The sequence below is a fragment of the Macaca mulatta genome, chromosome 11, assembly GCF_049350105.2.
Source record: "Macaca mulatta isolate MMU2019108-1 chromosome 11, T2T-MMU8v2.0, whole genome shotgun sequence".
NCBI lineage: Eukaryota > Metazoa > Chordata > Mammalia > Primates > Cercopithecidae > Macaca > Macaca mulatta.
This window is the reverse complement of record NC_133416.1, coordinates 7,243,712-7,267,675: the sequence shown is the minus strand read 5'-3', so window position 1 is coordinate 7,267,675 and position 23,964 is coordinate 7,243,712. Positions and strand designations below refer to the sequence as shown.

At 55.5% G+C, this 23,964-nt stretch overlaps 2 protein-coding genes and 1 long non-coding RNA gene across 20 annotated transcripts in view; 2 read left to right on the top strand and 1 right to left on the bottom strand.

Moving 5' to 3' along the window:
• The window catches only part of TNFRSF1A (TNF receptor superfamily member 1A), a 14,228-nt gene extending 9,716 nt beyond the window's left edge, over positions 1-4,512 (top strand). For 7 of the 8 annotated variants that reach the window (XM_077953340.1, XM_015150885.3, XM_077953339.1 and 4 more), the window contains 5 exons: positions 2,326-2,399; positions 2,529-2,642; positions 2,945-2,973; positions 3,173-3,461; positions 3,622-4,512. In XM_077953340.1, coding sequence (XP_077809466.1) covers positions 2,326-2,399; positions 2,529-2,642; positions 2,945-2,973; positions 3,173-3,461; positions 3,622-3,932 — 817 coding nt within the window. In that variant the 3' untranslated portion in view covers positions 3,933-4,512. Of the gene's footprint in view, positions 1-965; positions 1,073-2,325; positions 2,400-2,528; positions 2,643-2,944; positions 2,974-3,172; positions 3,462-3,621 lie in introns of those variants that run through there. The other variant, XM_077953346.1, reaches the window with a different exon arrangement.
• PLEKHG6 (pleckstrin homology and RhoGEF domain containing G6) lies at positions 4,303-23,851 on the bottom strand. 8 transcript variants are annotated; one of them, XM_077953331.1, is made up of 16 exons: positions 23,629-23,851; positions 21,496-21,701; positions 20,071-20,226; positions 18,685-18,849; positions 18,214-18,309; positions 17,947-17,997; positions 17,463-17,612; positions 16,456-16,566; positions 16,173-16,322; positions 15,884-16,021; positions 15,459-15,578; positions 15,002-15,134; positions 14,771-14,886; positions 6,693-6,838; positions 5,325-6,017; positions 4,303-5,141 (listed from the first exon to the last, which is right to left on the bottom strand). In XM_077953331.1, exons 2-16 carry the CDS (start codon positions 21,631-21,633, stop codon positions 5,132-5,134), a joined length of 2,373 nt encoding a protein of 790 aa, XP_077809457.1. In that variant the 5' UTR covers positions 21,634-21,701; positions 23,629-23,851; the 3' UTR covers positions 4,303-5,131. The 8 variants fall into 8 exon arrangements, with proteins under 8 accessions (XP_077809457.1, XP_015006370.3, XP_077809459.1 ...); XM_015150884.3 differs by lacking the exon at positions 23,629-23,851 and adding an exon at positions 23,304-23,471; XM_077953333.1 differs by lacking the exon at positions 23,629-23,851 and adding an exon at positions 23,304-23,471 and having other exon boundaries at positions 18,214-18,306.
• LOC107000736 (uncharacterized) overlaps positions 23,824-23,964 on the top strand; it is a 92,742-nt gene continuing 92,601 nt past the window's right edge. For all 4 annotated transcript variants that reach the window (XR_013400789.1, XR_013400788.1, XR_013400787.1 and 1 more), the window contains exon 1: positions 23,824-23,964. This is a non-coding gene — a long non-coding RNA (uncharacterized LOC107000736).

Below are 23,964 nucleotides of genomic sequence, written 5' to 3'. Positions count from 1 at the left end.
CGGCCTCCCAAAGTGCTGGGATTACAGGCTTGAAACACTGCACCCGGCCTCGCTCTTCAAATCTTAAGGAGTCTTTGAGGATAGAAGATCATGCCCCAAGGACTTGTAGCCCTTCCAACTCAGATATGTAGATTCTTGGGCCATAGGATCTACGATAGTTCATTGATTCTAGGACATATACTCTGACAGCTCTGAAATCAAACTTCCTGTAATTGATGATTCATCAAGGTTTAATTGGCAGCTTTGTGCGTGTCTGAGTAGTCAGGTAAAGAAAAGTGCCTTTTATTCTTGATTGCATCTTAGGTTTGATGAAATATGGTATTTCCCTCTTAGTCTCTGTGTCCAGGCCTCCTCACTCCTGGCTCCACAGTGGCTGTTCTTGTCACTCACTTGCAAAGAATAAACTCTGAGGGCTCTCAGAGTTTGAACCCCAGCATAGCCACTTATTGGCTATGTGACCTTGGGCAAGCTTCTTAACATCTCTGAGCCGGACTTTTATTTATTTATTTATTTATTTTTGAGACAGGGTTTCATTCTGTCACCCAGGCTGGAGTGCAGTGGCACAACCATGGCTCAGCCTCCACCTCCACGGCTCAAGCCATCCTCTTGCCTTAGCCTCCTGAGTAGCTGGGACTACAGGCACACACCACTACAGCCAGCTAATTTTTTACTTTTTGTAGAGACAGGGTCCTATGATGTTGCCCAGGCTAGCCTCGGACTCCTGGGCTCGAGCAATCCTCCGCCTCGGCCTCCCAAAGTGCGAGGATTACAGGCATGAGCCACCAAGCCTGGCCTGGGCCTTGCCGTTCTTATATTTAAAGAAAGCATAATGACATTCATTTGGTGAATTTATGAGAACCAAAAACAAACAAACAAAACCTGCAACACATCTGACACAAAGCTATTTATTTTCCATTAATCTTCATCTTTTTTTTTTTTTTTTTTTTGAGACAGAGTCCTGCTCTGTTGCCCAGGCTGGAATGCAGTGGCGCAACCTTGGCTCACTGCAACCTCTGCCTCTCAGGTTCAAGCGACTCTCCTGCCTCAGCCTCCCGAGTAGCTGGGATTACAGGCACGTGCCACCATGCCTGGCTAATTTTTGTATTTTTAGTACAGATGGGGTTTTACCAGTTTGGTCAGGCTGGTCTCAAACTCCTGGTTATCCACCCGCTTCAGCCTCCCAGAGTGCGCCACCGCACCTGGCTTGTCTCTTCCTGAAAGCACTTTTTTTTTTATTTTTGAGATGGAGTCTCACTCTAATGCCCAGGCTGGAGTGCAATGGCGCGATCTCGGCTCACTGCAAGCTCCACCTCCTGGGTTTACACCATTCTCCTGCCTCAGCCTCCCGAGAAGCTGGGACTACAGGCGCCTGCCAACATGCCTGGCTAATTTTTTTTGTATTTTTAGTAGAGATGGGATTTCACTGTGTTAGCCAGGATGGTCTCAATCTCCTGATGGTCTCGATCTCCTGACTTTGACCCGCCTCGGCCTCCCAAAGTGCTGGGATTATAGCCGTGAGCCACCACACCTGGCTCCGTTTCTTCTTGAAAGCACTTTTATACTATTCTATGTGGTTCTCACCATGAGCTTGAGAGGTGGGCTACAGTGCCTCTCCCTGCTTTCAGCTTCCTGCTGGGAACTCACTCTCTCAAGTTCCTTCCAGCACCACCCCTTAGAGTTCTCATCACTCCACACTGTCCAGTGACAACTCCCAATGTGGAAGTTCTGCTAGTTCTACAGCGTGCTCTCTGGCTGCCCCAGTAACATGTATTTTTAAATTTTTCATATGCATGTTTGACTCCCCCTCCCCGAAGTCAGGGATTGTAACTAGCAGTGTCATTTAAGAAAAAGCCCTTAAACCTCTCTTTGCGAAAGGATTCTTATCAGCAAAACAGTGATGAAACAGCAATCCCATAACAGCGAGCTAGTTACCTTCTCAAGCACTTATTAAATGAGGCATAATCATTTTGCTTAATCCTCAATCCTGAGAGGTGGGTGATCCCTGTGATGATGAGGAAACCGAGGCTTGGGGGTTAATGGCTTGCCTAGATTCACACTGCTAGCCAAGGAATGGACTGGAATTCATGTGATGACCCTGACTGCTTTTCACATTTTCTCCACAGCCTTTTCAAGATCCCTGCCAATTCTAAAATTAAATGATCCTATGATTAACTGTGTTTCATTCTTCTGCATCAGTTCCCAAAACACATTATATCAAGAGACAGCAAAAATATTTGTAAAGGATGTCCAACAATCTGTGTTGCTGTTTTTCTGCGTTCCTCCAATGGTAGGGCCTCTATTCACCAGTACCGTCTCTTCTTTTAGCTGTAAGAAAACCCTGGAGTGCACCAAGTTGTGCCTACCCCAGACTGAGAATGTTAAGGGCACTGAGGACTCAGGTGAGGAGAAGTGACCGTGCTCACCTGCCCTCTCCCCCTCCTTGCCCCGACCCATCCATCCCACCCATCCGTCTATCCCTGTGGCCCCCCTCTGCCCCCTCCTCTGACCAACACCTGCTTTGTCTCCAGGCACCACAGTGCTGTTGCCCCTGGTCATCTTCTTTGGTCTTTGCCTTTTATCCCTCCTCTTCATTGGTTTAATGTATCGCTACCAACGGTGGAAGTCCAAGCTCTACGCCATTGGTGAGTGGGGCCTTTGGGAGGGAGATGGAGCTGGTGGGGGTGAGGGAGGATGTGGGTGGGTGCGATGGACATATGTGGAGGGAGGTGAGGAATGTCCCCTCAGTTCACACTGCTGCGGACTCTGGGTAGAAGGTGGCCCGGGATGGCTGGAGAGAGGTCGAGCTGCATGAGTAGCTCTCTCGTCCCTGGGGCCACATAGGCCCTGAGGCGTGTCACCACAAGTCCCCATTGCCAGCTGAGTCTAGGGTGCCAGGGCTGAGAGAGGAAGTGAAATTTATGATGCTTTCTTTCTTTTTTCTCAGTTTGTGGGAAATCAACACCTGAAAAAGAGGTGAGATGAAATCAGAGAGCTACTGCCAGATGTCCCTGACCGTTCCTCATAATTGCCTAATACTCAGATCCCCTGGAATCATCCTTCACCTCCCGGACGCTCGCCTCATTCCCTCTAAGTCCCAGCCCCTATCCAGAATAAAGAGGGCCAGGGTTGGTTTTGCTCCCCCACTAATGCTTCACCACCTTCTCTCTTTCAGGGGGAGCTTGAAGGAACTACTACTAAGCCCCTGGCCCCAACCCCAAACTTCAGTCCCACTCCAGGCTTCACCCCCACCCTGGGCTTCAGTCCCATGCCCAGTTCCACCTTCACCTCCAGCTCCACCTATACCCCCGGTGACTGTCCCAACTTCGCGGCTTCCCGCAGAGAGATGGCACCACCCTACCTAGGGGCTGACCCCATCCTTGCAACAGCCCTCGCCTCTGCCCCCATCCCCACTCCCCTTCAGAAGTGGGAGGACAGCGCCCACAAGCCACAGAGCCTAGAGAGTGAGTTTCTCCTGCCGCTGGAGACTGGGGGGAGGACGCTGGGGGAGGGCCGGGTGAGCGCGGGCGGCCTCCCAGAAGGGACCAGGAGAAGCGGAGGGCGCGGGATGCGGGGCGGGGCCTGGGGTTGCCGCCCGACGCTCACCGGCCTGCGTCCCCGCAGCTGATGACCCCGCGACGCTGTACGCCGTGGTGGAGAACGTGCCCCCGTTGCGCTGGAAGGAATTCGTGCGGCGCCTAGGGCTGAGCGACCACGAGATCGATCGGCTGGAGCTGCAGAACGGGCGCTGCCTGCGCGAGGCGCAATACAGCATGCTGGCGACCTGGAGGCGGCGCACGCCACGACGCGAGGCCACGCTGGAGCTGCTGGGCCGCGTGCTCCGCGACATGGACCTGCTGGGTTGCCTGGAGGACATCGAGGAGGCGCTGTGCGGCCCCGCCGCCCTCCCGCCCGGGCCCGGTCTTCTCAGATGAGGCTGCGCCCCTGCGGGCAGCTCTAAGGATGGTCCTGCAAGATCCCCTTCCAACCCCACTTTTTTCTGGAGAGGAGGGGTCCTGGAGGGGCAAACAGGGGCTAGCAGCCGCCTACTTGGTGCTACCCTCTAGATGTACATAGCTTTTCTCAGCTGCGCGCAGCTGACAGCACTGAGCGCGCGGAGAGAGGAGCGCCGTGGGCTCAAGAGCTTGAGTGGGTGGTTGCGAGGATGAGAGACGCTATGCCTCATGCCCGGATGAGAGACGCTATGCCTCATGCCCGTTTTGGGTGTCCTCACCAGCAAGGCTGCTCAGGGGCTCCTGGTTCGTCCCTGAGCCTTTTTCACAGTACATAAGCAGTTTTTGTTTGTTTTTGTTTTTTTTTTGTTGTTGTTGTTTTTTAAAATCAATCATGTTACACTAATAGAAACTTGGCAGTCCTATGCCCTCTGCCTGGACAAGCACAAAGCAAGCTGAACTGTCCCAAGGCGGGGGCGAGCACGGAACAATGGGGCCTTCAGCTGGAGCTGTGGACTTTTGTAAATACACTAAAACTTCTGAAATTAAAGCTCTGCTCTTAGAGAGAGTGGTTTGTCAGGATGGGAGGCAGGGGCAGAGGCCCAGATCCTGAGGGGTGAGATGGGAAAAGCCGTGCACTAGGGCCAGGTAGCCCACCACCATCACGCCAACTGACACAGGAGTAGCAGGTTCTTGTTCCGCCCACCCTCATCTGTTGCCCAAGCTGGAGTGCGCTCACTGCAGCCTCCAACCCTTGGGCTCATGGGGTCCTCCCACCTCAGCCTCTGGACACAGGTGCACCACCACACCTGGGTAATTTTTAAAAATTTTTTTTTATAAAGACAGGGTTTCCCTATATTGCCCAGGCTGTTCTGGAACTCCTGGGCTCAAGGGATCCTCCCACCTCAGCCTCCCAAAGTGCTGGGATTACAGGCAGGCATGCCCAGCCAGGGCAGTCATTTTTATGCACAACTTTCTGTGGGGCTTAGGTGCACCTATGATACATAAATTTACAGTTCTTGATCCCCAAAGTCCTCAGAGCCGGAGGCAGGGTGCCTGGGCCAGGCTTCCTTTGGGAAATGTGGTCCTTGAGGTAGAGTCACGGATGCCAGAAGGTGACCAGCACTACTGGGGAGAGATCTCCTCTGGGAGAGATGCATGCCAAAGGTCCTCTGCCTTCCTCACACCTCTCTGAAAAGACAGGAGGGGGTGTTAGGCGACAGTCAGTGGCAATGGGTGAGAGTCGGGTGAAGAGAGGCGGAGAGCCCTTCTTGCCTCCGCCCCTGCTCCTGCACTGCCCTCTTTCTGCATCCCCCACCCCATACAGACATCCCTGTCTGTCCCCTCCCAGGCCAGCTTCCCTCCAGCACTTACGATGTGGACAGAGGGGTGTCCAGATGAATGATGTGGGGTCCCCGCATCCTCTGCAGCTGGGCCCGAGTCAGCTTCCGTGGCCTGCTGTCCCCAGGCTCTGCGGCACCCTCAATCCTTTGGCTGGCCAGCTCCTCCCGGATCTCTCTGAGCATGTCCTCAGCCCGCATTGGGTGCAGGGATGTGTGGCCAGCTCTCAGGAACAGAGGCCCCTCTTCTTCCTCCTCCCCTGAGGACTCCCAGGGGCTTTCCCCAGCAGAGTCAGCATGGGCTGGGGAGGAGGGAAGCTGGCCCCGAAGCTGGGCCCTGTGCAGTGTTTCCACCACCACATTCCCTCGCACGGAGGCCCCCTCTTCTTCCTCAGACCAGGTCGGTGGGTCTCCCTGGGGAAGACTGGCTCCTTTGAGGATTCCTTCTGGCAGTTCGGGGGCGCTTCGGCGTTGAGGAGCTTGGGGGTTGGGAGGCTGGGGACGCAGAGGGACGTCCCGGAGGTCCAGGGTGGAGAAGGTGAGGCGAGGGTCCCGCCGAAGGGCTCTTTGGCGTAGACGGCTCAGTGGGGAGCGGGAGCCCGTGGGGGTGCCTGGGATCAAAGTGCCATAGCCAGAGTCTGAGGTATCATCTGGTACAAAGGGAGCATCTTCATCTGTGTCTTCTGTCACCACCAAGTGGGGGATAATGGTCGAGAACTCAGGAGTCCTACAATTAATGGCAGAGTCAGATGCATAGGGGTCAAGTTCAAGTCCAGGGAGCTTCCCTTGATCACTACATCCAGAAACGGCCCCTCCTCCAAACTTATTTTGGTATCGCCTTTCCATCGCACTGTGATTGTTTTTCTCATCTGGCTGGCTAGATTTTAAGCTCCTAAGAGAGTGCGGGCTGCCTCTAAACTGTTTTATCCATAGCACCTGGTCCAGGATGTTGTATCGAGTGGGTGGTCAGGTTTTTGCTGAGTGCTTCCTGAACTTACTTGATATTATCCTCAGTGATCGATTCTTCTTTTCTCTTTAAGCTGCTGCCAAGCAGTGGTGCTATCCTAGATGGACCTCTCACACTGGGGGATTTGGCAGCTCTGATGTTCTGCAAATCCACACCTACCTTCATTCTCGAGCCTGCTGCTCTCAGGACGCCCCTGCGTGCCTCTAGGCTGGCTAACTCTGTAGGCTGTCTGTGCCCCACCCCCACCCCCGACCCAACACTGCTGATACCGACCTTCCCTACCCTGCCCTATAGCCTGTGTTCCTCTATCTATTCCCAGTTCCACCGAAAGTGTACAGTGATGCCATTTCTCAGCCTTAGGGCTTCCTCTGTGTCTTCCCCTCCCTGTCTGTGGCCCCCTACGCGGGGAGACCTTGTAGTCCATGTGAGCCTTACCTCCCCTCTGCGCTGCTCTGAGAGCCCTCCAGGGAAGGCGTGGAGGGCCTGGTGTTGGGGGACTCCCTGTCCTGGTCCCGGTAGAGGGCCAGGAGCTCCCTCTTCTGTTGAACGTACTCCTCTGCCTTCAGTTTCTGTAGGGTGATCTGGGACAGGACACTTTCATTATTAAGAGCTCTCATTTATTGAGCACTTGTTGTTTGCCAGGCACCCTGCTAAGTGCATTACATATATTACCTTATTTTATTTTATTTTATTATTTTTTGAGATGGAGTCTTACTCTGTCACCCAGACTAAAGTGCAGTGGCATGATCTTGGCTCACTGCAACCTCCACCTCCCGGGTTCAGGCGATTCTCCTGCCTCTGCCTCCTGAGTAGCTGGGATTACAGGCGCCTGCCACCATGCCTGGCTAATTTTTGTATTTTTGGTAGAGGCGGGGTTTCACCATCTTGGCCAGGCTGGTCTCAAACTCCTGACCTTGTGATCCACCCCATTTGGCCTCCGAAAGTGCTGGGATTACAGGCGTGAGCCACCGCACCCGGCCTACATTACCTTATTTAATCTTTACAAAAACCCCATGAACCAGATATTTTTACCCCTACCTTACTACTGAGACATGGAGACTTTAAGGTTAAGTAACTGCCCAAGGGGGTACTTCTTACAGTAAGAAAGTGGGGTGGTGCCGGGATTTGGTTGGCAGCAAACTCTGGAGCTAGTGCTGGGGGTGAGTGGGGTGAACAGAATGGCCCTTTTCCTACCTGTACAGTCTTCCTGCTTCTCATGTCCCATTGGCAGACCCGTTATCAGGTCTGCCCCCTCCTTCAGGAAGCCCTCCCTGGTTGGTGGTGATGGTGGAATAAGTGTTCTGAACTGGTACTGGTTGCTCCTTCAAGAGCGTCCCTCTCCTACCACCTGGGCCTCTGCCCTGAAGCTGGGAGGAGCAGGAGGGCAGAACATGGGCAGAGGTGGGCTTTGTCCTGGGCTGAGGTCTCTGCTGTCCTTCAGAGGGAGGAAAGTTCCTAGAAGGCTGAGGAGAGGACGCATTATATTGTCTGTCTTCCTCTCCCCCCGCAGCGATCTCATACAGGTACCATCAGAATGAAATGGCGCCATCTGAGAAAAAATTTTCAAAGCACCTTTGCACAGGTGGTCATTTGATACACACCATTGCCCTGTGGTGTGGAGAACATGAATCCTAGCCCATTTTACAGATAAGAAGCCTAGACCTAGAGAGGTGAAGTGACTTGCCCAAGGTCCCACGGGTACGGAGAAGCAGAGCTGGGGCAGGGCCTTGCTCTTTGAGTCCTAGTTCAGTCAATGCAACACGTTCAAGCACAGCCTTGAAAGGTAAAGAGTTATGAAAGGTCAGTTGTTAGCTTGGGGAGGGGGAGAGGGAGGGGGAAGGAGAGGGAAGAGAAGGTGATAGAGCTGAGGTTGGAGGCGGAGGCAAGCCTTGGCAAAAGGGAGGTACCGGTGGCTGCAGTGGGCAGCACTAATGTCAGCACTTGCTGGTATGGCCATATCATTGTTAAATATTGAAGTCTTCTGTGCTGGTAAGGAAATGGCTGCTGTCTGGGTCTCATCCACTTCCCCCACCCCCATGATCTGGCAACCAGGGGGAGAACATCTGGCACAGCAAAGGACCTCTAGTGCACGCTGCCTTCTGATTGGCTGATGCCCATGCTATACTAATTGTGAAATATTTCCAGTATCTCCCCAGTTTGAAGTATATGAGCCAGCAATTCCTGGGCACCTAGACTTTCCCAAAGGCTCTCCAGAAACCCTGGGGGCAGCTGGGTCGGGACAAGGGATGAAATGGATGAACGGGGATAGGAAAATGACATCAGCCTTGTATTTCCAATTCTGCTTTTTCTGGCTCTCCAGTCACTTAGTCCCAAGGGTGACAGCAGTCTCCTAAGATGTGGTCTGTTGGCCAGAGCAGGGGAGGGTGCCTGGGAGCAGGAAACCTGCCAGGGCTAGGACCTGGGGCAGGACTCCTTCTTTCCCAGGCCTCATCTCCCAGCTCCATGTGAAGTGAGGGAAGGAGTGAGAGAAGGGAGGGTGGAGGCGCTGGGCCGACCTGCTTGTCCTGTTGGGGTGCCCTTTTGCCCCACAGGACCAAATTCAGGTTTGCGTTTGGGGTGCCAGGGGAGGGATATTATGTGAAAGAAAAGAACTGGAAGGAAGCAGAGTTTCTGTAAGGGACGTCCAATGCCAGCATCTCTGCTAAACTTGCCCCTTGCCCGACCCAAGCCATGAGCACGGGGCGGGGGGTCGGGGGAATGGGAGGGATGGGGATGGGCCTCTTTGAGGTGCTTCCTGGTGAGCCCAAAGCCTCTCCAGCAACCCTGGGAGGATTTTCTTGGCTTGGATAAGAGGAGAGACACAGAGGGGGCAGAGGGGAGGACGGGAAAGGAAAAGGAAATTGGTGCTTGAGCCAGAATGTGACACCCCTACAAAACTGAGAAGAGGAAGGGAGGGCCCCCAGCAGGATTCTCCTTCCTTTGTCCCCGTGGAGAGGAAATGCCTCCTTTCCCTGCTGTCTCTGGGGTGGCTCCTAGATTCACCTACTCTCCTCCCAGAACTCCCCAGTGCTGGACTAAAACCGAGCTTTGAAAGGTGCCCACTGACTTCCTGGGCAACAGATGCGGATACGTTTCCCCAATCAGCAGCAGGCCCTACCCAGGCCCAAAGACCACCCCTTTCTCCTAACGATGACAATGGCAAACATTTATGGAGTTCCCATACAGTGCTGGGCCTTGTGCCTGGCCACTTGCGGACTGTCTGTCCTGCGTGCACTGCATTTCCCCAAGGGGTGAAGTAACTCCCTGACAGGTGCTCCGGCCTCTCCTTCAGACCCTGGCTCTTAGCTTCGGCTGCCTCCTTCAGTCTCCCTGCTTTCATTTCTCGGTCGCCATCTCTGACAGCTCTTTCTGTTCCTGTCACTGTTCCTTTTCCTCTTCTCAGTCCCTGGGCATTCCCCAAGGTTCAGTCTCTTTTCCCTGGAGAAGCTTACTTTCTCTGAAAGCGTGAGTCATCACAGCTAGACCCGCTAGGAATAAATCTGCAAGTCAACATTTCTGCCAGGGCGAGAAAACAATAGTCTGACCCCTGGGGACTGCGCCATGAAAAGGACCAACAGAGACTCTACTGCCCTCTTCAGTTTATAAGGACTGATGGCTCCAGAGAGGAGTCCCTAAGAATTTGGTGTAAGACAATGGCAGGAAAAGTAATTCCAAAGTTTCGGTTCTGTTTGTTTTGCTAAGGAAGGCCAGGGAGCCTTGGTGCGTATCTTGGTTATAGATCTTTACAGCTCTTTCCTGTTAGCCTGGAGTGAGGCTACCGGGGGCTGAGTTGTTTGCTTAATAAAATACCGGTAATTTTTAGTAGCCCTGGGGGTTCTAAAGGGAGGAGGTGAGGGTCTGGCTGCTGTTCTGTGACTAAAAACCAAAAAAAGAGGAGAAAGTTCTTTCTTTCTTTTTTTTTTTTTTTTTTGAGACAGAGTCTTGCTCTGTCGCCCAGGCTGGGGTGCAGTGGCCGGATCTCAGCTCACTGCAAGCTCCGCCTCCCGGGTTTAGACCATTCTCCTGCCTCAGCCTCCGGAGTAGCTGGGACTACAGGTGCCCGCCACCTCGCCCGGCTAGTTTTTTGTATTTTTTAGTAGAGACGGGGTTTCACTGGGTTAGCCAGGATGGTCTCGATCTCCTGACCTCGTGATCCCCCCGTCTCGGCCTCCCAAAGTGCTGGGATTACAGGCTTGAGCCACCGCGCCCGGCCAAAAGAGGAGAAAGTTCTGAAGGTGGAGGTGGCAAAGAAAAAAGGCAGCCTGGCACTCGCTGCCACCCCCACTGGTTGTCCTGGGGAAGTGGAGCTTTAGGAACACTGATGCCACTAGCTTCTGCTTTTGTCCTTGGGCTCCCCTTGAGCCTCTAGCCTTCAGGAAAATTTTTTATTTAACTTTTTTTTTTTTTTTTTTTTTTGAGACAAGGTCTCACCCCGCTGTCTAGGTTGTAGTGCAGCGGTGGGAACATAGCTCACCGCAGGCTCTACCTCCCAAGTTCAAGCGATCCTCCCACCTCAGCCTCCCGAGTAGCTGGGACTACAGGCGCACGCCACCACGCCCAGCTAATTTTTGTATTTTTTGTAGAGATGGGGTTTTGCCATGTTGGCCATAGGCTGGGTCTTAAACTTCTGGGATCAAGCCATCTGGCTGCCTCAGCCTCTCAAAGTGCTGGGATTACAGGAGGTGAGCCACAACGCCTGGCCAAGAAAATTTGATTAGCCACCAGCATGATTCACTTGCCAGTCAGTCCAGCCTAGGGGAAAATGTGTTTAGGCTTAGGCGGAAGCGGTGGAGAGAAGCCCCTGCCCCGCAGAGGGGCCTGTGAACGTAGCTGGAAGCAGGGGACAGGGCAGATGGGAGACCACTCTCATCACAAAACCCACCTGCCTCTCCTTGGGGTGTGTCTTTTGTCCTTATTTTTCACCTGAATTCCGGGTCTTTCTTTCTGCATTTCCCAAAGCCCCTAAGATATCTCCACTAGGGTGTATCTTGGCTGCCTCGATTTCAAAGGGCTGCTGTTCAAATATTCCTACCCTAAAGCCACCTCACCGAGGAAGCAATAACTAAACAAACGAGTTTCCCTTTCCCTTTCTAATGACTGCATTTCTCTCTGGGGTCCCACTGCCAATGCAGTCTTCCAAACTGAAACTTCAGGAGGCCAACTGTGCTCTTTGCCCCTGGGTATCTGGAGTTCCTGAGCCTGTGCCCAGTGCTGGCACCAGCCTGTGTGCCTAAGCTGAAAGACAGCTTTGAGTCTCCCTAGGAAGCAGATACTGTTATTGTGTATATCTGTTTTGCAGTTGAAGAAATTGAAGTTGAGGGAGGTCATATAACTTTCACAAGGTCACATGAAAAATCACATGGATTTTTCTGAACTCAGTATAGACTTTAACCACAGTGTCCCTAAAGCTCCCCTGCCTCTTCCCTCTTCTTTAGCTCCTTTCTTCTCCTTTGTTTTTTGTTCTTTTTTGCAATGTCTCCCTAAGGCTGTGGCACTAAACCTTCCATGTTTCACACCCAAACTAGTACAATAAACCTCCTGTCACCAATTTCTCCCTCCTCCAGCCCACCTAGCACACTGCTACCTGATTTCCTGAAAACCCAATTCAAGAGGAAACCCACTGATTTCACCCTTGCTCAAGAATGCATGGCAGGGTCGGCCGGGCGCGGTGGCTCAAGCCTGTAATCCCAGCACTTTGGGAGGCCGAGACGGGCGGATCACGAGGTCAGGAGATCAAGACCATCCTGGCTAACACGGTGAAACCCCGTCTCTACTAAAAATACAAAAAAAATTAGCTGGGCGTGGTGGCGGGCGCCTGTAGTCCCAGCTACTCGGAGGCTGAGGCAGGAGAATGGCGTGAACCCGGGAGGCGGAGCTTGCAGTGAGCCGAGATCGCGCCACTGCACTCCAGCCTGGGAGACACAGCGAGACTCCGTCTCAAAAAAAAAAAAAAAAAAAAAAAAAAGAATGCATGGCAGGGTCATGCACGGTGGCTCACACCTGTAATCTCAGCACTTTGGGAGGCCGAAGTATGCAGATCGTTTAAGCTCAGGAGTTCAAGACCAGCCTGGGCAACATGGCAAGACCCTGTCTCTACAAAAAAAATGCAAAAAATTAGCCAGGTGTGGTGGTGCACACCTGCAGTCCCAGCTATGTGGGAGGTTAAGGTGGGAGACCCACCTGAGCCCAGGAAGTTGAGGCGGCAGTGAGCTGAGATCATGCCACTGCACTCTAGCCTGGGCAATAAAGTAAGACTCTGTCTAAAAAAAAAAAACAAAGGATTCACGGTGGGCTGTCTCTTGTCGACCCTATTCAACCCAAGCCCATCCAGGCCACAGGGTTCTGCAGCTCTGAGGGTCTGTAGAATCTGGCCTCTTACCATGCACTCACACACCCTGTGCTCCAGACTTAGGCAGATATGGCCGTTATTCCAGAAATATATCCAGCCCAATTGGTCCTCTGATTCTTCTGCTCATGGTCTTCCCATCCTTAAAAGTCCAACTCAAATCTTCACCCCCTTTGGCCATTCCACTCCTGTAGTGGGTGGAATAGTGGCCCCCCAAAAGATAGATATATCTGTGTCCTACCCTCTGGAACCTGTGAATGTGACCTGATTTCGAAGAAGAGTCTTTGCAGGTTTGCAGAGATCCTGAGAGCTCAAGATGAGCTCTCTCTGGATTTAGGGTGGGCTCGAAATCTAATACTCACGTCTTTGTAAGAGAAAGGAGGGGAAAATTTGGACACAGACATACGGAGAGGAAGGCCAGGGGAAGACAGAAAAAGAGACTGGAACTTGGTTGCCACAAGCCACGGAACACCTGGGGCAACCAGGAGCTGGAAGAGGCAAAGAGGGATTCTCCCCTAGAGCCTTCAGAGGAAACTCAGCTCTGCCCACACCTTGATTTGAAACCTCTGGCCTCCAGAACTATGAGAGATTAAGCTTCTGATATGTTTTAGGCCACCAAGTTTATGGGACCTAATACAGCTCCATTTGCATCTCTCTTCTTTTGAACTCCTCCTGCTTTTTTTTTTTTTTTTTTTTTTTGAGACGGAGTCTCGCTCTGTCGCCCAGGCTGGAGTGCAGTGGCGCGATCTCAGCTCACTGCAAGCTCCGCCTCCCGGGTTCCCGCCATTCTCCTGCCTCAGCCTCCCGAGTAGCTGGGACCACAGGCGCCGCCACCTCACCCGGCTAATTTTTTGTGTTTTTAGTAGAGACGGGGTTTCGCCGTGTTAGCCAGGATGGTCTCGATCTCCTGACCTTGTGATCCGCCCGTCTCGGCCTCCCAAAGTGCTGGGATTACAGGCTTGAGCCACCGCGCCCGGCCCTCCTCCTGCTTTTTATCTGCTCACATCACTCCCCTGCCCGGCCCTTTCACTGGCCCTCTGTCATCCAAAGGACAAAGCTCACCTACAGGATACCTTATCGTGACATCCAGAGATGGGCATGACCTGGTGGCACCTACCTGCTAGCCTCTCCCTGCTGTATCTACTCTTGTACTTTATACTGTAGCAATACTAATGGGGGCAGTCCTCTCAACACACACAACTGTTTCACATTTCTGGCCTTTGCACTTTCTGCTCCTCCATGTGGAATGCCCTTCCCTTCCGCCCTTGACTTCCTGACATACTCCTAGGTATCCTCCCAAATGGTGCTCAGACATCAGCTCCTCTGTGTTCCTTCCAAACAGACCCAGCAGACAATGCATTGCTCCCTTCTCTGTCCCGGCTTCATTCTACATAACGTCTTTCTATTATTTGTATACTAATTACTCTAACTAGGCTACAGCACCTATACCTTGAGGGCAAGAATGGTGGTTTATTCTTTTCTGATTCCCTAGCACCTAGCCCTAGCGCCTGTACTCAGCAAGTGCCCTGTAAATGTCTGCAAATGGAAGATGACTTCTAGAAGTTAATCATTTCGGGCTGTACAAACCTTCAGGGGATGCCATGTCTTGGGCTGTCCCAGTGGCTGGCACAGTAGCTGGCCAAAGGCTTTTTCCATCTTCTGATGGATGGTGGAGGCTCTGCCTCCCTCTTTGGGGCACATCAGATTGTCCAGTCTGAACCTGAACCCACCCCAGCCTCTCTCTCCTCCTCCCCTCTTTGCTCCCATCTATCTTCCTTCCTTCCTTCCTTCCTTCCTTCCTTCCTTCCTTCCTTCCTTCCTTCTTTTTTTCTTCAGGGTCTCACTCTGTCACCTAGGCTGGAGTGCAGTGGCACTATCTCAGGTCACTGCAACCTCCACTTCCTGGGCTCAAGTGATTCTCCTGCCTCAGCCTCCAGAGTAATTGGGACTACAGGCACACACCACCATGCGTGGCTAATTTTTGTATTTTTAGTAGAGACAGGGTTTCACCATGTTGGCCAGCTGGTCTCAAACTCCTGACCTCAGGTGATCCTCCCGCCTCGACCTCCCAAAGTGCTAAGATTACAGGTGTGAGCCACCGCCGTGCTCCCATTTCTGAGCTCTGGGGACCCCTGCCCATGCCTCCCCATCCCTGGCTTCCCCGTACCTGAGCCTGCTGGGTCCTCTCCAGCCACCGGGCACGGTCTGTAGGACTGGGACACTGCACAATGAGGGCGCTGGAGACACACTGGAATTCAGTGAGGTGGATCAGCAGGAAGCTGTCTGGATGGAGGAGACAACCTTCGAGAGGCCAGCCTTTATTTGATCTCCATCCCAGCCCCTCCTTCCCCTCGCTAAGAAGAGGGAGAAGAAAAGGCTCCCCACAGGAAGGACGTACGAGGGTCTCTCAGGGGTTGGCACACGAGCTTCTCCAGCATGAGAGGGGGGCGGATGACCTTGGCTTTGTCCACCTTGCGCTGGGGCTTGGTCACGAGGAGCACGTCAGAGAAGAGGAACAGGTGCACGTCCAGCTGGGTGTGGGGGCGTAGGGGAAAGAGACAGGGTCAGCTGGAGCCAGGGGCGGGGCTGGTCCAGGAGGAGGCACAGGCATGGTGCTCAGACACACAGGGACACACGCAGAGCCCAAATGTGGGAGTGGCCAGGGCCGTCACTTTGGTCCCATCTCTCGATTTACAGGCAGGGAAAGTGGCTGGCTCAGGGTCACACAAATGACTGGGGCTTAGCCAGAACCACATCCTTTCCCCAAAACCCCTCTTCTCCCACTTCTGGCGTTTCTGCCTCTTACCTTCTCCCACCATGCCCCGTCCCCTCCACTCTGTCCGCAGCACCCTCACCTTCCCTTCTCGTCCCTCCTTCACTCGCACGGGTCCCTCCAGCAGCAGCTGTCTGGTGTGCTCAGAGGCAACCCCCAGCATGGGGGATGTCAGGTCCAGGGTGGAGAATGGACGCAGGTTCTGAGGGACACAGAGGGGAGGGGTCAGGGTGCTCGGCAGGCTGCCTGGACTTCCTGGCCAAGAGCGGCTCCTGGTTCTGCCACCAACACCTTTCTGTTTCTGTCCTTCCCCCATGGGCTAGAGGAAGCCTGCCAGTGCCTGCTTTGTACTCTTCTGACCTCTACCCCTTGGACTGTCACCACCGGGAAGGAATGATGGACACCCTCGTGGCACCCAAGGACGGGGCGTTCTGGCCTCGCCAAGCCCCCCTTCACCAGTATCCCTGGGACCTTGCTTTTCCTGGGCCCTTCCCTCTGCCCTCTCACCTTCTCCACCTCATCACTGGGGGGCTCCAGCACCTCGTAGGGCCCGATGCGCTGGGCTGCAGCCGCCAAGCTCTCTTGCTCTTCGCCCTGGCGGACCTGCCCATTGACGTGTCGCAGGAATGACTCCACGGCTTCGATCTAGGTGGGGTTGGGGGTGCGGGAGGAGGGACGGCTCGGCACCTCTCCCAACCAACGCCAGCCACAGCACAGCGCTACACTGTCACAGACACACTAAGAAAGAGACCCAGTCCCTGACGCACCAGAGTCCTAGCCCCCCCGGGGCACCTACCATGGCATTCAGGGCCTCTTGGGCTCGCGCCTCGGGGCTCCTCTTGAGCACAGCATGGAGCAGCAGTGGGTACTTGGTGATGCGCTGGTGGGGCTTGATGAGCAAGTCACAGAGCATCTGCCTCCCGGAGCGCTTGTGCTTCTCACACCACTGCAGGGAAGGTGGGTGGGGCTCAGGGGTTTGCTCCCTCCTGCCCTGCCTGGTGGTGAACTCAGCCTCAGGCTCTGCTGGAGACTGGCTGGCTAAGATGCACCCGTCCCCCTCCCCAGCACCCCTCTCCCACCTGCACGAAGGCATGGAAGAGAGGGTTCGTTTCTTGCTGCTCTCGGGCGTAAGCCATGGTCTGCTTCACTCGGAGGCAGTACTGGACATAGGGGTGGAACCTCTGGCCAAACTGGAGAGACAGATACAGGAGGTGGGGAGCAGGCACAGGGAGAAGACCATGAATACAGGCTCTGGCTGCAGGACCCAGGAGCAGGTGAAGAGAGTCTCATGGAGTCCCTGAGCCCAGCTCCCTCCTGACAGTCCCTGCCTCCCAGGATCCTCCCAGGAATGCTCTGAAGGCTAGGCCTCTCTCTGGATGCCAGGGAGGAGCCTGAGGTCCCGACACAGACCTAGAGCTCTCTGAGCTCCCTCCATCCACAGTGCTGCTGGGGCCTGCTGCTCTGAACTTACTCTCCCACCATCAATAATTCAGCTGGACCGTTTTCAGGACACTGCAGATCCCATTTCACCCTGGGGGTGGGGTGGCCACCTAAGGGTTTGCTCAGAAGCCTTGCTCCTGTGGAGGGGGTGCCTAAGGCTCCCAGGAGAAGGACGCCTCCCTCTCTACCCCACTGCAACTTTTCCCTGCAGGGCCCACATTTTCCTGGCTAGGTAACATTGTAGAAGAAAGTCAGACCCTAGGCCCTCTTGCTTTCTCTTGTCACTCTTCTCCATGCCCCGGGTGCCTCCTGTGGCCTTTTACACCCGCCCAAGTCATCTTAAGGGTCCCCTCACTTAGGCCCCATTGGCTGCACCCAGCTTTTGTAGTTGATGGGAGCTGAGGTGTGACCCTTCCCTGAGACAGATTTTCATTTCATAAGGGCCTCCAGAAGAACAAGGAACCTGTGGCACAGAGGTCAGACTTGTGGCATGCAGGGAGGAGATGAGGTGATATGAGGGGTAGGGGCTGTGTCCTGCGGCCCTTCAAACCACAGAGAGTTGCGTACTGCGGGCATGCCCTACACACAGGACCCCCGCGGGCTCCTAGTCCTGCCCCATCCGGACACAGCCCTTCACAGGCCTCACCGTCAGGAAGCCACTTTCCAGACCCATGGGGTCCAGGGGCTGGCCCGAGGCCCGAGTTTCCTCCAGGGTGGGCCCCAGCACCTCCTCCCAAAAGCTCCGGTGGGTTCGAATCAGGCTGGGGACATTTCCAAACAGGGTCTCAGCTGACACCTGGAGGAGGGAGCAGAACTGAGCAGCACACCTTTGGCAGGTCACCAGGGGTGGCACTGGCCCAGGAAAGGTGAGGACCCTAAGCTTGGACAGCAGGGGCGGGGGTGAAGAGGGATGAACGGGGCAGTGGGCTCGGAAGATCTCAAGGATGCCAGTCTGGGAAATGGGGGGCCTGTGGCCTGCTTGGAGTCCCCAGTAACAGGGAAGTAGGGAGGGCAAGGCGTCCCAAAAAATAGGGCAGTGGGAATGTAGACAGGGATGGCTGCAGGGCCCACCCTCATCCCCAGGCTCAGAGCTCGGGCTGTGCCAGGATCCCCCCCGAGCACCCACTCACTTCCGTCAGCAGTCCCACTCGCTGCAAGTTCAGCAGGCCAGCGGCTAGGAGCTGCAGGGAGGGGGATGAGGGTCTCAGGACCCAGCGCAGCCCTTCAGTGCCACCTCCCACCCCCCATCAACTTCAGTACTGCTGACCTATCTTCCTGGATCCCAGACTGGCCTGAAATCCTGCCCCTCCCTCCCCCAGTGACCTGTCTTCCAGTCTGGGAGGATGGGGGATCATGCAGGGAAGATGGGGCCGGGGCTGGGGCTGAGGGAGGCTCACGTCGGTCATGATCTTGAGCTTTCTCACATAGATCAGCTCGGTGGTCAGGAGCTCCCACAGGGCCTCCTGTTGGTGGCAGAGCTCCCGGCTCATCTCCTGGGGTGGGGAGAATGCTGGTTCAGTGGGGAATGATAATTAGAATGGCATGTATCAGCTGCTAAGTGCTACTTGATCCACTTCATAGGTTCTAGGCACTTTGTACATGACCATGAACTTTTAATCCTCAAACCAATGTGTAGGTGGTATTATCCCCACTTTACATACGTGGTAACTGAGGCCCAGAGAACTTTACTGTCTTGACCAAGGTCTCACTAGTAAGTGGCAGAGCTGGGGTCTGAACCCAGATCAACGCATTTCCAGATGCTTTTTCCACATGACCCCACTTCCCAAGGCCTTTCCCTCCTCTAGAGCAGAATCTATGTGTGCATTCACGCCGTGGGGACGGACTCACCTTGTGAGTTTCAGGCTCACCTTGTGCCCAGGCACCAGCTCCCTCCAGGACTTCTCGATGGCCAGGCCGCTGTCGCCACCCTCTCCTATCTCCCAGTGCCGCCGGTCCTCAGGGGGCAGCCGGGGCATCCCAAACATGCTGAAAGTGTGCAGCCTCACCTCCAGCTCATGGGCCTTGGTGACTTCCTGGGGGAGCCAAGCAGGGCATCAGCTCTGGCCACATCCTTGGCACCCAGCCACAGGGCTCCAGGAGGGCTGTGTGTGTGTGCATGTGTGTTTAAGTGTGTGTGTGTCTGGAATGGGAGATGGCAAGCAGCACTGAGTATGAGTGGGGACACGGAGGCCTGGAGGACAGGGGTCGGCCCCAGTTGGAATTCCAGGGAAAAAGGCATTGCTGGAATGTGGGTGAAGAGGCACCCTGGTCTGCAGAAAGATCCCTGGAGAGGGGTCTGATCTAGGCTCCCTGACAGGAAAGAGGCTTTCCATGGGTCTCCTGAATCAGAATGAGGTAGGGGAGGGACAGAAACAGACACTCAGAGGGAACTTCAAGTGAATCAGAACAAGACTTAGAGAACCAGTGGTCTCAGGCACCACTGACAATTTGCCCATAAAATGGCATTTTTTTATGAGGTAGCATGGCTTACATTTTACAAGTTTCTTTTTTCTTTTTCTTTTTTTTTTTTTGAGACAGAGTTTTGCTGTTGTCACCCAGGCTGGAGTGCAGTGGCACAATCTCGGCTCACTGCAACTTCCACCTCCTGGGTTCAAGCGATTCTCCTGCCTCAGCCTCTTTAGTAGCTGGGATTACAGGTGCCCGCCATGATGCCCAGCTAATTTTTTTTGCATTTTTGCTAGAGACGGGGTTTCACCATGTTGGCCAGGCTGGTCTCCAACTCCTGACCTCAGGTGATCCACCCATCTCAGCCTCCCAAAGTGCTGGGATTACAGGCATCAGCCTCTGCGCCCGGCCCATTTTACAGGTTTCTTTGGCACCTAGTAATGTGAGCAACAGACACTCCTAACCCTCACTCACTCCATCCGGATGTGGCTCGAGAGGAGGGGTGAGGCTCACAGCGGCGGCAAAGGATGGTGTGGTCCTGAGGATGGAGGGAGCATACCTGACTCTCAGCGACTTGGTAATTTGACTTGGTAATTTTCAAAAACTGAAAGCTCAATATCAATCGTTTATCCACATTTAATCAAAGTATCTCAAGTCAAAGTCCCTGGTTGCCATTCATAGACCAAGGAGAGATATATCCCTGAGGGGCCCTACGCAGAGCCATGTCTGACTGGCAGGCAGCAGCCTCCTGGACCTGTGGTCTCAGCCCCTGGGGCTTGCCGGTCATCTGTGGAGCCATCACAATTGGGGCTGCATGCGTGGGGATGGGAGGAGAGGGACCCCCTTACCTTGAGTTTGGGGGAGTGAGGCAGGCCAGCCCCCACATGGCCCCCGTGCCTCTTCTCGGGCTCTGGATCTCGCAATCTCATGGGTGACAGGCCTCGGGACTGGCCAGAACCCCTGACAAAGGGGACATACTGCTGGAGGCGTCGGCGACTGGGATCCTGGGAGAGGAGTAGGGGAAGTTCTGGGGGTGCCTCTCTTTCCCCAGAAACCCCAGAGAGGTAGTAGGGGGGCAGTCTTGGCTCTAGATGTTGTTCCCCCACCCTGGTAAGTCGGGCTGGCTCACTTCTCCCCGCAAACCAGTTTGGTGTGGGCTGCTCCTGCCCTGAGTCACAGCGGCTGCTGCCAGCAAGGCTAAGCTGAGTGGGCAGGGGCATGACAGCCTGGCTCCCCGAGTGGGCCTGGGGCAGAAGTGGGGCCTCCTGCCGAGCAGGTGCACAGGCACACACATGCCTGGACTCTGGTGTGTGTGCCTCCACTGCCTCCTGCTCTCCGTACCACGGGGGGTGCATGGACAAGGCATGGTGCACACAGCATTCTGGTCTCTCGTAACTCTCCTTGTCTGTGACCAGCCTCCCTGACACATGGGGACGAGGGCACACACATGTGCAGCCTCCTCCCCGGGGGTGTGCAGCCTGCATCCCATCCAGCTGGGAGTGGCTGCCCTTCCGTGTGAAAGGCTGAGGCCACTGCCACCACATGGCTCCTCCCAGGGCAGGCCTGGTCACATTCCTTCATTTGCCTGTGGCCTGAATTACCCCACATGCTTCCTAGTCTCCCTTCTCACCCACAGCCTAGGAAAGTCCCATCTCCACAGGCAAAATTCTCGTGCAGTGAGGCAGGGGATATCCCAGCCACAAGCAGAACTGTCCTCAAGGTGGAGGGGAAGCCTGCAGGCTGAGGGACAGACTTGACTTCCACACCCATCTCCTTGGTCAGGATGGGAGGAGGGCCAGGCAGTTCCAACCAGGGGTGGAGCCAAGGCAGGCACCCTCCTCTCCCTACCCACCACTGGAGGAGCAGGGACACCCTGAACCTTTGCTCATCTTCATCCTGACTCAGGGAGAGGCAGATCTCAGGAAGCCCTCAAACCCCTGCCAAGCAGAGGCGGGTGCCTGGGAGGCGCCAGCTCTGGGGTTTGATGACCTTACCCGCAGCTCTTTGTCTGAGACCTGTCTAACAGCACTCCCCTACGGGCCTGGCTTCTCCTGGCTCTGCCTCTCCTGCCCAGCTGCCTGGGACTGGGGTGTGACATCCCTGGAGCCTGGCCCTGTCACTGCCCTCCTCTTCCCTGCAACCCAGGAAAGAAGAGTAGGGTAAGGGGCAGGAATAGCTCAACCTCTGAACCTGTAAGGGGACAGAGGCTCCACAGCCTGGGTGTCCTCCCTCCTGCCCCACCAGGTCACTTTTGGGGCACAGTCTGGACTCACCAGCAGCAGGCCTCCTCGGGGATAGAGACTGCCAGCAGTGCTCTGAGCGGAGGCTCGATGCCGACCCCCATAAGTCTCAATGCGGGAGGCCACGAGTCCTTGCAGGGGGCCCTCATTTGGAGGACCAAAGGCCTTCATCCCTTCTCTGCTGGGTCACCTCCAAAGGGCCATATCTTCAATGTCCAGGAGAAAGAGGTCCTCTAGGGCTGCAAGAGAGAAAAGAGAGGAATGGAAGGGCCATTCCCAATCAGCGAATGGCACCAGGTGGGAGACCAACACTGGTGCGGGGCCTGGGCAGGAGGGTATAGTGGGGGAGGAGAGGGCCAAGGGCTTAGTCACTTGTTGGGGGGAACATGGCTGCCTCATCTATGACTTGATGGGAGTAGGGTAGGTCCAGGTACATACTGTGTAGGAAGCCCCTTGGAGATGTACCTCCTCTCTCACATGTGTGCATATTTGGGGTACAAGCTCCTGCACTGGTCTCAAATGGGAACAAGGGTCACAGACAGGTCTCAGGCTTTCTGGATACACCCAGGTGGGAGGGTTCTAACCCCATCCCCTTCCCCATATATCCCCTTCCCCATATAAAGCCTGGGAAAAAGCTGGAGGGAGGCCCTGGTGGGTGGGGTGGGCTGGGAGTGGGGGTGGCTGGAGACAGCCCAGTCTGCCACCAGCTTTTTTTTTTTTTTTTTTTTTTTTTTTTTTTTTTGAGACGGAGTCTCGCTCTGTCACCCAGGCTGGAGTGCAGTGGCGCGATCTCGGCTCACTGCAAGCTCCGCCTCCCAGGTTCACGCCATTCTCCTGCCTCAGCCTCCCGAGTAGCTGGGACTACAGGCGCCCACAACCGCGCCCGGCTAATTTTTTGTATTTTTAGTAGAGACGGGGTTTCACCGTGGTCTCGATCTCCTGACCTTGTGATCCGCCCGCCTCGGCCTCCCAAAGTGCTGGGATTACAGGCGTGAGCCACCGCGCCCGGCCTTGCCACCAGCTTTTATACAGCCTGCAAGCCTTTACATAGCTACACAGTTGGAACAACTTCTGCCCCCCTGCAAAAAAGCCACCAATATTTTGGGACAAGTAAATATTATATGATATTCAAATTCAGTGTCCATAACTACAGTTTTGTTGGAATCCAGCCTCCTCTGCTGGTCTCCTAATAATCTGTGGCCGCTTTCTTGCTAGTTGGGACAGACGGTGTAGGCCGCAAAGTCGCTGATATTTACTGTCTGGCCTTTACTGAAAGGCTTGCCCTTCTCTTACCCGAACCCTCCTGGCCACAGACAGGGAGGTGAGTGGGGCCAGCTCTCCGGCCACTGGCCTTAGGGATCAGTCAAATAGAAGAAGAGTTTCTCGGGCTGTATATTTGGTCCTTGCCAGCCTCTGGGAACACCACCGTGGAGCTGGTGGCCAGGCGTGGGGCTCCATCCCTCCCGGCTAAACCTGGAGGGAGGGCCCGCCCTCGAGTGGGCAGGGCCTGGAAGAGGAGAGGCCTCCTAAGGGGCGGTGGGCTCAAGGAGGCTGCGCAGGTGCTTGTGCCCCGACCAGGTGAGCCTGAGGTCCCGACTCAACCCTCCCTTACTTTCCTCCGATTTAGGAGCAGAGGAGGAAACGTTCGCTGTCCCTCCTGCCGCCTCCCAATAGTCCTCCCTCTGAGGGCGCCGTCTCCCTCGCACTGCTCCCTACCCAGGGTCCTTTCTCAGCCTGGCCCCCGGCTCCCCTCCTCCCGCCTTCTGGAGGCCAGGCCTGCCTTCCGCTTCGCCCCGGCTTCCAGACCCCAGTCCCGGCCGCGCAGCCCTCCCGCCGCTCACCTGTGCTCACAGGTGTCACCGCAGCCGCTGCCCTGCACCGCCCTCCCCGCCCGCGGGGCTTCCCGTCGCCGTCGGTTCCCAGGAGATGCCAGTCAGCCCCGATGCCCGGCCTGGGACTGGGATCGAGCGGCCCGCCAGAGCCGGGCAGCGCGGGGCCGGGCGAGGAGGGCGGGGACCGGCCCGGCCCCTCCCTACCGCCAGCACCGCTCGGGGCAGAGGGGCGGGACCCTGGGGACCGAGCAGCCCCCGCCCTCCCGCAGCCACCGCCTCCCCTGGCGAGGACAGCTCCCGTGGCAGTGCCCTCCTGTCCCCTTTTCGGTCGCACCTGAACTCAACACCCGCCGGCCCAGCTGGAGGGCTGGGACCGCGCGCCCTCGCCTCCGGGCCAGACCCCCGCGAGGCGCTGCAGTAATGAGGGCTGAGTGCGGGGCGGGGCGCCGCCGGGGGAGGCGGCGAGGGTGACGACCTGTGGCAGGCACCCCTCTCTCCTACTGGTCGCGGCCAGTGGCCGACTCTCCCGTCCTCCCCCTGCCTCGGCCTAGACCCCTAAGCAGGCAGGGAGCCCGCCTGCCAGCTGGAGGGGCGGGGGTCCCATCGCTGCTGTGGAGTCCAAAGTGTGAGCCTTATCTCTCAGAGGGCCGGCTGGCCTGCCTGGTGGAAG

Excerpts from the sequence above, each read along its gene's own strand:
- PLEKHG6 (XM_077953331.1), bottom strand. The coding sequence starts at position 21,633 with ATGAAGGCCTTTGGTCCTCCAAATGAGGGCCCCCTGCAAGGACTCGTG. Across the intron at positions 20,227-21,495 it reads CCCGAGGAGGCCTGCTGCTG|GATCCCAGTCGCCGACGCCT; the intron begins GTGAGTCCAGAC and ends CTCCTCTCCCAG. Across the intron at positions 6,018-6,692 it reads CAGAGCAGCGCAGAGGGGAG|GACTCCTGAGTTCTCGACCA; the intron begins GTAAGGCTCACA and ends CATTAATTGTAG.